Consider the following 14,323-nt stretch of genomic DNA (forward strand, 5'->3'; position numbering starts at 1 on the left):
TCCCCTTCTAGGTTTTTCTGGGAACACTTCGCGTGCTTTGTTTCAGACGCCGACCCATCTTTCTTGGTTGGTCTGCTGCTCCACCAATCCTGCAGGCGCCTGGGCGGAGCTTCAGGGTCAAGGTGGACCAATTCCCTAGCCTCGCCCCTACACGCGCTTTTGGACCCCCGGGGATGAGTGACAGCAGCCGGGTCCAATCTGATACTCCACAGAGTGGTCTCCGCTAGGGGCGTTACGGGGACGAGGCGCCGGGACCAATCGCATTGGACTTTAGGGAGTGGGGCCTCCTTGACCGCTCCAGAACGGTGCTCTCTGCACTCCTTTTGTCAAATGAGAGACGCGGAGGGGCGGTTCCTCAGCTGAGGTTCAGCCAATGGAGGAGGCGAGGTGGGCGGGTTCGGAGTGCCTGGCGGCGGGTCCTCAGCTCCCAGCCGAGGTGCGGCGAGCCGGTGGGGATACCGCGAGGCGAGCGCGGGATCCTGGGCGGCTAGCAGGGTGTGAGCTGTCCGAAAATGCACTCGGATGCTGCCGCTGTCAGTGAGTAACAGCGAGAGGGGGCTTGGACTGGGCAGCTGCCAACACTCTCCACTTGGGTTTCGTAGTCCCTGCGCCGGCGCCTCCTGTCCCGTAAAGCGCTGGGAGCCCCTGCCCAGGAGCCACCCCTTCCCCTTCTGGGGCCGGGGCCGGTGGTGACGCCTTGGGAGGCTGGGGCGGGGGCGGGCGTCGGGGGAAGGGGCCGGCCTGCTAGGGGAGGGCGGAGGTGAGGGGGGTGGGGACTGGCTCCTTTTCAGTGTTGGGGGAAGGGGGGGCGGGACCTGCGATGAAGGGCCGGGACTGGAGTGTCTGGGGTGAATGGAGGTGGAAGCGGTGGCGGGCACTAGCGGGCAGGGCCGAGGGTGGCATCAGAGTGAGAGAGAGGGTGTGAGCGAGCAGGGCGCAGGGGTGAGGATTTCCTAGGGGCTGAGCGGTGCGGGCGGCTTGGTGAGAAAGGCGGGTGCGTGCTAGGGGGAGCGCGGGGGCGGGGACAATGGGAAGAAGGGCTGGTTGGCGGGGGTGGGGGGAACAATGGGGTGGGGGAATGGGGGCAGTGGCCGAGCGGGGCTGGAGGGCGGGCGAAGAGATGAGGGCTGATGTAACGGGAGAGCTAGGTGGTAGGAGGGATTGGGGTGTGATGGGATAGTTGGGGAGTCAAGCGGGCGGAGGAGCATTGGAAGGCTGGTGGGGTAACTGGGAGTGGTGAGGGGGTAGATGTTGGGGTAACAGGATGGAGCAGGTGTTGGAAGACTCAGTAATTGGGTGTAAGAGGAGAGGAAGGAGGAGAGGGTTTGGGGTATAGGATGGGGGCAGGGGTAAAGGAGGTGCGGTGTGGGTGAAGAGCTAGTTGGGAGGAAAGGGAGGTTGGGAGGGGCCGGGGTAGGGGCTGGACTGTCAAGTCCAGATTCCATCTGTGTGGGGCTTGGGGGTGGGAGGGGGCGGTGTCAGACTGTGTTTTGGGAGGTGTTTCTTCCTCTGCCCCCATTAAGGCAGGGTCTCTGGAGTACGGAACCCTGAGCCTCGGGGTGTGGGGAGAGAAGGGGGCGGGGTTGAGGTGGAGGGGGCGGGGGAGGTGCCCCGAGGTTGGCGCTGGCCACGATTCCCCGATTCCCCTGGAGCAGCCAGCGGGTAGGGAGGTCAGCGCTGGCGCGGCTCTGGTTGCAGGACTGGGAGGCGGGGCAGAGGTGCAGGCTGCGGGTTTTCCGCAGGGGGAGCCGGAGGGGTCGGGCCCTGGAGGCCGGGTGGGGGTATTTTGCGCAGGGGAGGTGTCGGGGTCCCTGGCGGTCCCTGGATTTGGTCGTCTGTGACGCAGTTTTCTAATATTTGGTCGTCAGGTGTGGAGGCTGGTGCCTGGGGACCCGCTTCCTTGCGTGGGTGCGCAGGGTCAGAGGCCCCGCATAGCGCCTGGGGGGCGCAACCTCTCCCAGGCTTGTGGGAAGAGTGCTTTAGGGGTTTCCTTTAGGGTCTGGCTCCAGTTGCCCGGTGTGAAGGGGAAAGGCGGTCCTATGGAATTCTGGGACTTGTAGTCCTGACCGCGGTTGGGTTGGGTGCACGTGGGTAACTGTGGAAACGAGTCCCAGAATGCAGCGCGCCCCTCGGAGCCTCCCTTCTTCTAACTCGTACTTTATTCCCAGCGGACCCCAGAGTGCTCTCCTGAGGCTCTTCTGTCCCCTGAGACTGGAAAAGGTTCACTAGACCTTCTCCCTTTGTTAGCGGGAGGGGGAGAACCAAGCCAAGTGTAGTCCTTTCACACTTGGGTTCTTGATCCTGTACTTGATTATTTATCCCTTTCATTTGGTGGCCTTATTTGTAGCATAAATGCTTAGTCTTGAACCATCTAGCACATAGGTTGTGGGAAAAACATTCAAGATACAATACAACATAAAATAGCGTTTAGGATGGTGTATTTATTGTGGCATCTGTTGTGTGTGAACACGATGTAAAAAGGTTCAGTCTTACATAAATGTGGGAGGAGTGCAGTGGAAAAAAATGTGACCCTTGTAAAGATAATATAAATTGTGTGTTTGTATTTCTTGGGCTGTCTGGATTGTCCAAGGATGAGGGTACTTTTTGAAAAAAAAAAAAAAAGATCTTGAATTGAGTGATGGAAGTGGCTAAATATAATTTAGGGTGGTCCCATTCACAAAGCCAATATGAAAATGTGAAGATGAATACAGGAAACATGTCTTCAGTTTTCAAAGAAGCATGGGAAGCAAATGAGACTAGAGGAAGGTAAACTCAGTGGAAGACTTTTAGAGGTTTTCATGTTTTTGCTTTTTTGCTGAGGCCTATAATTTCTTCTGTCTGCCTTTTTGATATTGGAGACTGTCTCCTTAACTTCCCAAATGTCACATCCTTTGTGGGATCCCTTTTCATTTATGTGCAGTGATTTAAAAAACCTGTAATATAGAGGGCCACAAGATTAGCTCAGAGATGACAGATCATTTTTATGTGGTAGATATTTTTGAAACTATTGGTAACATAGTCACTAGAAGAATATTATAATGACCCTAATGATAAAAATTTTACCAAAAAGTTCTAAGATTTGGAAACTTTTTAGTGTGGTTAGAAATACACTAAACTTGAGTACTTGATTTCATGATGGTTCATTTCATAATGGCTGAAAAACTGGGTAATGTGCAGGCTTTGGGGAAAGTAATTTATAGTTATATTTTATTTGTTTGTGGTGAAATATCCAGGAAACCATTTATGATATGCAAATATGTAATGTGGACATGTTTTTTAAAATGTACATTTAATCCTGGAATTTGCTCTCATAAAGGATAAAGTGTAGGAGGTTGAAGAGTTGTAATTGTTTCAAAATGGTGTTTTTGAAGAAAATATTAGGTTCGTCATTTGTTTCCCATTTTCTTTTTCTGTTACATTCCAAAAAGCAGGTGTCCTTTACATACAACCCACTCCCTGCCCTAGCCCTCCAAACCCTAGGTTTCTATACATTATCAGCTACTTTCTGCTCTGGTTTTTAGGTTCCTTGCTTTTTGGTCTTTGGAGAGGTCCTTTATTTTCTTGTGATCTTAGCTATGCATCTAAACAGATATTTCTAGACTTTACCCAGAATTTTTGGACTCTTATATTGGGAAGGATTTTTAAGTTGTCTATAACATTGCCAGAAAAGAAAGTCTCCCTAGTTATTTTCCACTTTAGAGCACTTCTATATATTTACACTTTTCTTCCTCTATTCCTGCCTCTAAGAAGTTCCCCTACTAACATGTGATCACATTTTTTTCAAATGTTATTATTTTCAGTTTTTATCTCTACATGCCCCCAGAAGTTCTTAACTTACTGCTTTCTTCTTGACTATAGTATGTTTGCATTATTCTCATTTCAATAGTAATCTTGTTAACTCAGCAGTTTAAAAATCAGCCTGTCAGAAACTGACCTTATGATGACCTCTGTTAGGATGCCTTTGTCAAGTAACAATACTCAATTAAAAATGGTTTAAATAATGGAGCTTATTGCCCGGCTGGTGTGGCTCAGTGGTTGAGTGTTGACCCATACACCAAGAGGTTGCCAGTTCGATTCCCAGACAGGGCACATGCCCAGGCTGTGGGCCCAACCCCCAGTGAGGGGCATGCAGGAGGTGGCCAATTGATGTTCTCTCTCATTGATGTCTCTCTCTCTCTCTCCTTCTCCCTTTCTCGCTCTTTCTAAAATCAATAAAGAAAAAAAAAATAGAGCTTATTGTCTAGTAGCAAAAAATGTAGAGATAAAACTTCTTATCTATCTTTTTGTCTAGGTTCTAAGGTTGGTGCAGCATCTTAATGATGACTTAAGAATCTATACTCTTCGCATCATTTTCTTTCTCTGTTCTTAGTATTCTGGCTTATCAAAAAGCCTCAGGCTCATTGCCTCCTGTTTGCAAATTGGTTGCTGCAGCACTGGACATCATGCCTATATAAGATAGGTAGGGAAGGAGTTTACTTACTTACAACTTCCTCTTAACAGAGAGGAGGAGTCTTTTTCAGAAGGTCACCTTGGAGACTTCTTTAGTTTCATTAGTTAGAACACATCTCATGCTACTTATGAGGGAGGTTGAGAAAGTGAAATCTGGCATTTTTCAGCTTCTGTCCTGTGATATGGCCTTTGCTAGGGTGGAAGAAGGGTGAGGAGAATGTTCTGGGTTGGCAGCCTACGGGTTAGATCCCTAAACCAGCTACTTTGTCTATCTGTGGCTAGGTGTCAGTCTTTTTTTTAATCCTCACCCGAGGATATTTTTCCATTTTTTTGTACAGATAGAGTGGGAGGGAGAGAGAGAGAGAAACATCGACGTGAAGGGACACATCGAGTGGCTGCCACCCGCGTGACCAACCAGGGCCGGGGACAAACTGCAACCGAAGTACGTGCCCTTAGCGGGAACCGAACCCGGGTCTCTCCGGACCGCAGGCCGACGCTCTAACCGCTGAGCCAAACTGGGCAGGGCAGGTCTCAGTCTTTTTATATGTTGATTTATTTTCTGCCTCATTCCAAAATAATTAGAGGTGACTTATGAAATATAGATTAAAATCCTGTTAAGAGAAGGAAAACAAACTATTTATAGGCTGCACACAAATGCTTGTCATATATTAGAAATAAGCCATATATTTGCCTCGGAGCTTCCTAATAGGCAAAACAAAGAGGAAAACAAGACCAATTAATTTTATTCATTTGGTTAATGAAACTACAGTTCATTTAATAACAACGCTAAAAGCTTAGACATTTCTCATCCTCTTTCCTTGGTTGGTAGTGAAAGAGAGGTTGCATCTCTTCTCATGCCTGTCCTCTCCTGTATCTATTGATTGCCATTGCCTTAGTTCTGATCTATCCTTTCTTATATTGTAATAACTAGTAATCCTTTTGCCTGGCTCAGCCTCCTGTAACTTTATCTTTTCCATCAGCAGTTGAATTATCTTTGTCCTTTTGATTCCCCTGCCCAGCAACGTCGAGGGCTCCCAGTTGCTTACTGGAATACAGACTCCTCAGAACCTGGGGTTGAACTGGCTTCTGGAGTTTAAGCTCAGGTCCCTGGACTTCTCCCTCCTTGCCTACTGCCCTCAGTGTTGCTTCTGATGGAACTTTTCTTTATTGCGTTCCTTGTTCCCTTGCTCTGGTAAGACTTTCTCCCTTTATTGAATCTCCAAAGTACTGTTGATTTCTCTTCTCATCTTCACCTTATATAACTGTAGCTCCTTGTTTACTTTTTGCTCCTTGTTTACAATTAGATTATTACCCCTTGAGATCTGGGACTATGTCTTACTTAGTATCCACTTTATTGCCCAGCATCAGTCTTGCTTAGGTCCTTGTATATGTATTGAATTGAATTTAACTGGTCAACTCTTTAATAGTTTGTGAATCAACTAGAAAATTTTTTTTTTTTTTATTTTTTTTATTTTTTTTTTTATCCTCACCCGAGGACATTTTTCCATTTTTTGTTCAGGGAGAGTGGGAGGGAGAGAGAGGAACAGAGAGAGAGAGAGAAACATCGATGTGAAAGGAACACATCGAGTGGCTGCCACCCACACAACCGACCAGGGCCGGGGACAAACTGCAACCGAGGTACATGCCCTTAGCGGGAACCGAACCCGGGTCTCTCAGGACCGCAGGCTGACGCTCTAACCGCTGAGCCAAACCGGCCAGGGCGAAAATTTTAATTCTTTCTCCTGCTATCCAGCCTGCTTCTAGTTGTCTTTTTATTATCTTCAGATTTTTCTTCAGAGAGTGCTAACTTTAATTTGTCTCTGTGTTTTTTGACAAAGTCAGCCATATGCAAACCAATTTACATGATATTTCTTTTAAAGTACATCCACGTATCAGTTTTGAAGAAGGTCTATGATATGGTGAAATTCTCAGAGAATGAGATGCTAATGATGTACTGAAGAATCAGGAGTCTGCGTGGGATAGTGCACGTGTGCTTATCAGACCTGGCGTTTAACAGTCGTATGTTGAGAAGGCTAAGGCAGGTCTTGACAGGTCTAACATTAAGGCACCTAGAGTGTTTCTGCTTTTCCCCTCTTTTTGTTTTATGATCAATTCTGGTCTTAAGGTTTTATTTCTTTTTTTTTTTAATCCTCACCTGAGGATATTTCTGTTTATCTTCAGATAGAGTGGGAGGGAGGGAGAGAGAAAGAAACACTGACATGGGAGGGACAAATCGACTAGTTGCCTCCCACCTGACCCCGACTAGGGCTGAGGATGAACCACAACTGAGATACGTGTCCTTCAGCAGATTCGAACCTGTGATTCATTGGTCCGTGGGCTGACGCTCTAACCACTAAGCGAAACTGGTAAGGGTGAGGTTTTATTTATGAATATTAATAATACATTGAGATCAATGAAAGACTTTCTTCATTTAGAAAGTAAACTTTCTTTTCTTAAAAAAAAAATGTATTTATTGATTTTAGAGAGAGGGAGAGAAACATCTAATTGATTGGCTGCCTCCTGCATGCCCCCTACTAGAGATCATGCCTGAAACCTGTGCATGTGCTCTCTTGGTGCATGGGACCAACCTCAACCAACTGAGCCACAACGGCTGGGTGAAAGTAAACTTTCTTAGTAGGTGGAAGTGAGTTTTCTGAGAATCCGACATTAATGCTGATACCTTTTTATAGTTGGTCAGCTTGAATCAGTGTTAATAGCTTTTCATAGCTTGTTCTTTTTTCTTACTCTGAGATTCAGGTTAGTACCTCTTGAGAATTAGTCTTTTAAGCAGAACATACATTTACAAATATTTGTGGCTATAAAAGACGTTATAATTTGTGGCCTATGTTTTAGGTAGAAGTTATCAAATTGCTACGTTTTGTTTATTTTTTACTTTATTTTTATTGTTGACATTATTACAGATGTCTCCATTCCCCCTCCCTCCCATGCCCACCTTTACCCAGCCCCCAACCCCCTTCCCTCTAGTAGAAGATGGTGTCAAAACTCTACATTTTAAATAGAATCATGTATTTTAGCAATTTTTGCATGACTATTTCAGCTCTAAGGATATTTTTCATAGCGTGTTCAGTATTCAAGCAGATAAACTATCTGCTACTTCAGATTTGAATTTTTTCTTTTAATTAGAACACGTTAATGAGTTACTTTCAAACTAGAAAGGTGAGCTTATAGTTTTTGAAACTAATTAGTATACTGAGTAAAACAATAAGTAATATGAAAAAGACCCCACTCTTCCCAAATGTGATTCTTTTTAGTTTTGTCTTTGAGGATTATTTTTTCTTATGAATATTTTTTTGAAAACCTTTCATTACTTGCTGACCTATATCAGCGGTATTCACAGAAATGATGTATCATTCATTTGTGTCTGTGGTGGGCAGGGACCCAGCTCTTCCTCAGACTGGGGACTTCCTACCTTCTGTCTTCGCAGGCAGAGCTGTTCAGACATGCCTACCCCAGAGTGGGAATCCAAAGCTGGAGGCAAGTGGTGGGAAGAAGCAGGGGTTGCTTACAGGCCATTTGGGGAGGATGGATAGTGGTGAGAGGGGAGATATTTCTGTTTCAATTTCTGGAGTCTTTGGAGGCTGTAGTCCCAGGGGCAATGCTGGCTCTGGCTGTGTGGATGGTGCATTCTGCTGTGTACCCTTAGGCATTGTTTTGGTTGTATAGATGATACACTTGGTTCTCTGGATTTCCTAGAAATTCTGTGAACTGCCCAGTAGCCTTTGAAAAACAAACATTCTTCTGTTTAAATTAGCTAATTGATTTCTCATGTTCACAACTGAGACTTCTGACAAATTCAACATCCAGACCTGTCGCTGGTCAATTCCTGGTGGAGGTCCTTATGGAGAGCAGTGATCTGCTTGGTTGGTTCAGAGTCCAAGAGTCTTGGCTCCAGGTGACTTGGAGGACTGAAGGAGCACACAGGCAATGTTAATTGTGGGGGTTGCCCTTGCTGGTGTGGTCAGGCAGGACTCAGAGCCACATGTCAGTCACCCCATTGGATCTCTTTATTGATGTCTTTCCATAATCACCTTTTTGTCCCACCCCCTCATTCTCCCCCCCAAAAAGAGGTGATGTATTCAGGAGCTAGTGGGTAACTTCTTGTGCATCTTTTTTGGATCTGAATTGGGAATATTAGAAATAATATTTATGGCTCTTTTTGGTAGAATATTTGCTTAGTCAGGACACATATTTGATAGTTCTATTGCTTTAAAAAATTTTTTTTTCCTTTATTGATTTTATAGAGAGGGGAAGGGAGAGGGAAAGAGATAGAAACATCAATGAGAGAGAACATTAATTGGCCACCTCCTGCATGCCCCCCACTGAGGATTTGGCCCATTACCTGGGCATGTGCCCCGACCAGGAATCGAACTGGTGATCTCTTGGTGCATGGGTTGATGCCCAACCACTGAACCATACCAGCTGGGCCCTAATTCCTTTTTTTTTTTTTATCGTCACCCGAAGACATTTTATGATATTTTGTTCAGAAAGAGTGGGAGGGAGGGAGAGAGAGAGAGAGACATTGACGTGAAAGGGGCACATCGAGTGGTCGCCACCCACACGACCCAACCAGGGCCGGGGACAAATTGCAACCGAGGTACGTGCCCTTAGTGGGAACCGAACCCGGGTCTCTCCAGACTGCAGGCCGATGCTCTAACCGCTGAGCAAAACCGGCCAGGGCTTTAATTGCTTTTTAATTAACTTTATTGAGTATAATTTACATATTATAAAGTTGGATGTATGTTAAATATACAGTTTGATAAATTTTGATAAATATTGATACTGGTGTAACCACTACTAAAATTAAGATCTAGAACATTTTCATTACCCCAAAAAGTTTCCTGTGCCCCCTCGTAGTCTTTCCTTCTTTACCTCCCACTACAATTTTTAGGGTTTTTTTTGTTGTTGTTGCATTGTTTTCTTATGCTCACCCGAGGGCATTTTTGCATTTATCCTCAGAGCGGGAGGGAGAGAGGGAGGAAGAGAGAGAGAAACATCGATGTGAGAGAGACTCATTGAGTGGCTGCAACCCACTTGATCCCACCTGGGGCCGGGGACAAACTGTAACCGAGGTACATGCCCTCAATGGGAACTGAACCTGGGACTCTGGTCCGCGGGCCAATGCTGTAACTGCTGAGCTGAACCGGCCAGGGCCAGTTTTTAGTTTTTAATATCTATCATCTTAGTCTTTCTCCATGTTAGTAGATAATTTGTTATTTTGCTGCTCATGTGGATATTACAGTACAAAAATGTGCGACAGATATTTCCTTTTCTCTTTTTTTAAATTGAACTATTAAATCCAAAGAAAAATGATCACTGCTGTATAAATTATAAATCGTTTAATTGATACTTTACCACATGAAACTGTCTAGAGTTAGATGATGACCTATTCTCTTGAACTGTTTTCCAGTGGATGAGTTTTCTTGCTTCTCTGTGGCCTAAAGACATACAATGCTAGGATTTGCTCCATGGATATGATTATGTCTTTGAATTGTTATCTGGGTGAGGTTGGGAGGCAGGAAAGTATAGTAGTTTAGTGTGGGTCTTAGAGTCATAATGTCTGGGTTCAAGTCCTTGCCCCTGCCATCTATAAGCTGTGCGAGCGTGGGTAGGTTCCTCAGCTACTCTGTGTGTGCTTCAGAGTCCTCGTGTGTAACACATACCTGCCGCAGACCCTGGCCCGTGTGGCTCAGTTGGTTGCAGTGTCGTCCTGTGCACTGAAAGGTTGACCATTCAATTCCCATTCAGGGTATGTGCCTAGGTTGCTGGTTTGATCCCTGGTCCAGGCATGTATGGGAGGCAACCAATTGATGTTTCTCTCTCACATCAACATTTCTTTCTCTTTCTCTCTTTCGCCCTTTCTCTGTCTGTAAAATCAATAAAAACATTAGAATAAAAAATACCTATTGCAGGGTATGGAGTTGATCAGTCAACAAGTGTTTATTGAGCCATGTGTTTATTGAGCACCTACTATACCCCAGGCCCTGTTTTTTATCTTTCATGAAGTTTTCATTCTGGTGTAGAAGAGGAGGCAAATAATAAACAGGTAAATCATGTAGTATGTCAGATGGTGATAAGTTCTATAGAGAAAAATAAAGCAGGGAATGGGGAGAGCACAGGCGCCTCTATACCTGAGTGGAAATGGGGAGGGAGTGGAGAATGTTGTAATTTTAATAGCATGGTCAGGGAAGGCCTCACTAAGAAGGTTTTAAGTTAAGACCGGATAGAGGTGAGGGGGCATTCCAGGCAGAGGGAACACATATGCAGAGGCCTGTGCGAGAGGAACAGCAGAGAGGCTGGTGTGCTTAGAGTGGAGCGGGGCTTGGGCTGAGGAGAAAGGAGGAGGAGGGAAGATCAAAAATGATCTGAAGGATTAAAGGAGATAAAACACAGTGTTTAGAGAAGTGCTTGGCACTTTTCTGTTTTTGTTGCTAATGATCCTTGGGTAACGACAATTTCCTCTTTAGACTTTAAAAGGAGAGCCTGCAGAGGAAAAGATTGTAAGAACCACCAAGTGAGTGAGGCATTTCCTCTCTCAGCCATTCACTAAACATTTGAGGTTTTTCTTGTTGCCAGGCACTGCTGGAACAAACATGACTGAGAGCAGGGTCCCTGTATTTAGGGAGCTTTCTTCCAGGAGGTTAAGTGGTGGAGTAAAGACGTAATGGACAGTGAAAGTGTGGGGCTCTGGCTGCTGGGTTAGATGGGTGGCCAGGATGCATTGGGAACACATATGGCGTCATTCAAGTTAGACTTTAAGGAAGAGTTAGCAACTGTCATGTGGGTTTAGCTTTTGAAGTTTTATTATATGAAGAAAATGATCTGTGTGCCCCTGGGGGACAGGTGGGAGGGTGCTTTCCAAGTGGACGGAGCGGCATGGGTGAGAGCACCCAGGACTGGCTGCAGAATGGGAGTTGGGGAGGTCCAGTGAAGGGGAGAGGAGGTGGAGGGGTGGGCTGGACTTATGTGGGGGAGGGCTGAAAAGACGCATCAGGAAGTGAGAGAAGGAAAGAGAAGTCAGAAGGTGGGTGCAGGGAGAGAGGAGGAACAAAGGGGAATGGGGACTGGTGATTATTCTTGGGCTGCTCACTGCTTTGCAGCAACTCTCTGAAGTAGGTTGTGTACTATTATTATCCTTATGTTACAGATGAGGAAGCTGAGGTGCAGAAAGGTTAATTAACCTCAGATTAACTCTTTATAGCTTGTAAATGGGGCATTAAGATTCTTACTCAGGCATTCTGACTCCAGGGTCTGGGCTCCCCATCACTGCCAGTAAAGTAATACTCAACATTTTATTTGTGCTTTTCATATAATCCTTGTTAGTAACCCTGCAGGTATATTGGAATTTCATATTTTGTCACTGGCCCATGAATGATGACAGCAGAGCCAGCTGATAAGATTATCTCTGTTTTGCTTTTGGTTCTGTCCTTCTTGCAATGGGTCTCAACAGGATCAGGGTCAAGGATGAATTCCTTCTTTTCCGCTCCTCTTCTCTTCTCTGCCATCTTACTTGCCCGTGACGATAGGCATTTAAAAATGGATTCTAATTGTGGCAACATATTTCCATACTTTCTCTTAACTCACTTTTAGTCTTCTTAGATTTTATTTTAGACATGTGTATTAAATACTTTTTAAACACACACTTTTTATATTATTATTAAAAATATAGGAGATATCTAACATCATTTCAGAAAATGTAAAACTTACCTTTTAGTAGAGCCACTAATGTAGTTTTTGTGTAACATCTTTGAAATTTTTTTCTCTTTCTGTAGTTGAGAGTGAATTTGAATCTTTCCCTTTAAGATCTCTTCCTTCAAATGCCATTCCCCAAATTAGGCCACAGATTACTTGTTCTTCATTAAACAGGAAGCCGAGAAGGATAGTTGTACATTCAGGTCCCAGCTATTGAAGTCAAGAGTTTTTAAGAACTGTCACTTGTCACCCCTTCTTCCCTGCCTTTACTTTTTGATCTATGTTCAGTCTGCTTTAGGCTCTTTCACATTCCAAAAATAATAGGGATCAAAATAATGAACGTTTATTAGTGCATAGTAATGGGCCAGAACTCTGCTAAATGCTTGGCATGCATCATCTCATTTAATCTTCACAGTAATCTTGTGAAGAGGGTCCTGTTATTTCAGTTGTACAGATGAGGACACTGAGACACACTGAAGTTGGATTAGGGGCAGGGTCACTCAAGTAGGATGCCCCAGAGCTGGGACTGTGTAACCCAGGGCTTTCTGATGCCAAAGCTGCACTCCTTAACCTACATCTGGGCTCTTGTAACATTAGTGAGGTTAAAGGACAATTTTTTTTACTTTGAACTGCGGAATGGATCTGTATTCTTCATTGAGTGAGTGGGGTGAAGGGAATGAATCTAGGGCCCTTTGTACCTTGTCACATTTGGAGTGCAGCCAGACCGGGTGTCCTGAAGTGGCCGACTCCTCTGGGAATGCTCCCGCAGGCGCAGGCTGTGAGGTGGAAGATAGGGTGCGGATGGTTTCTCCTCCCAGCCTGTTTTATGGTTCCTGTGAGAGTTAGGAAAAAGCCAGCAGCGGTGTGCTTGGATGGCTTTAACTTTGGATCTTGTGTTTAGGGAAAAAGCTGAGTCACCTGCTTCCCACCTCTTAGTGATTTTCCCCTTTCTGTGCTACCTTTTTGGCTTTGTGCCTTGTAAATAGCAAATATTTATTGGTGAGAATGATGTTAACAACTTCGTCACTGCTACTTTGTTCCTTTTCACTTTCAGCAGTCTTTTCAGCTTTGTAATCTTTTCCCTGGTTCTTGACCCCCCACCCCCACCCCCAATACTTGTGAATGAGTTGGATTCCTGTCTGTTGTACTGAGGTGGTTCCAGGAATGGGTGGGCTGCCAGCAGTTTGGGGATTGAGGTGGGGATAGAACTCTACTCTCTGGTTGCACATTAGAATCACCTGGGCTGGTTGAGTGATCAATGCCCCCCAACCCCCCCCCCCCCATTTTTATTTCATTGATCTGGATTGGGGCCCTGGCACTGGCATATTTTTCCAAGCTCTCAGGGTGATTTTGATATGCTGGATTGGTTTTAAGTAGTTTAATTAGTAAACTGGATTTGGTTTGAACTGTGGGGGAGAGGGCTCAAAACTTCAGCAGCACCCTGGCTGGTTTGGCTCAGCGGTTGGAGTGTCGGCCTGTGGACCAGAGAGTTCTGGGTTCAGTTTCCGCTGGGGGCACATACCAAAAAAAGAAACAAACAACTTCAGCACTGGGTCCTGCACTGGTCAGGTAGCACAGACCATTCCTGCTCACCATATGACATCATAGCCAGCACTCAGGTAGCTCTTACCTGTGCCAGGCACTGTTCATTGCAGCAGCAGCAGCTCATTTAATCCATGCAGTATCCATGCCATGAGGATGGCATTGTTATCCATTTTATGGATAAAGAGATTATTGCTTCTGGCATTGAAGGGCATATAGGGTGAAGCTGACCCACAAAGCTAGCTTTTGGATTTTCCTAGTTTTGCGATATGGAAAACATTTAATCTCTCTGTCTTTTAATAATTTGGCCTCAAATATGAATATATTTGTTTCTGCAAATGAGAGCTATACCTGTGCCATCTCATATAGCTAAATGACTGTCAATTGGTAGGTAAAGGTGTAACTTGGTATTGTGGATTATTTAAAACACTGCTTTTTATAGTTTCAAAAAATGAGGCTTCACTTTATGGTAGATTTTATGTTCTAAGTCATTTTGAGATAGAACTCATTTTTTTAATGATAATTTTTTACTTAAAATTGCATTTTGTACGTTTCTTGTAAAATCGCACGTTTGAGCTCATGTAGATCTGCACTGACTTGTGATCTGACCTGCTCTTTCCTC

At 44.9% G+C, this 14,323-nt stretch overlaps 1 protein-coding gene across 3 annotated transcripts in view; it reads left to right on the forward strand.

The window, feature by feature from the left end:
- Window positions 1–435: 435 nt before the first annotated feature.
- Window positions 436–14,323, forward strand: part of DCUN1D4 (defective in cullin neddylation 1 domain containing 4) — a 71,226-nt gene continuing 57,338 nt past the window's right edge. For 2 of the 3 annotated variants that reach the window (XM_036279278.1, XM_036279287.1), the window contains exon 1: window positions 436–537. In XM_036279278.1, the coding sequence (XP_036135171.1) occupies window positions 513–537 (25 nt within the window). In that variant the 5' untranslated portion in view covers window positions 436–512. The remainder of the gene's footprint in view (window positions 538–14,323) is intronic. The other variant, XM_036279296.1, reaches the window with a different exon arrangement.

Source organism: Molossus molossus, unplaced genomic scaffold (genome assembly GCF_014108415.1).
Source record: "Molossus molossus isolate mMolMol1 unplaced genomic scaffold, mMolMol1.p scaffold_m16_p_1, whole genome shotgun sequence".
In the NCBI taxonomy this organism is placed as follows: domain Eukaryota; kingdom Metazoa; phylum Chordata; class Mammalia; order Chiroptera; family Molossidae; genus Molossus; species Molossus molossus.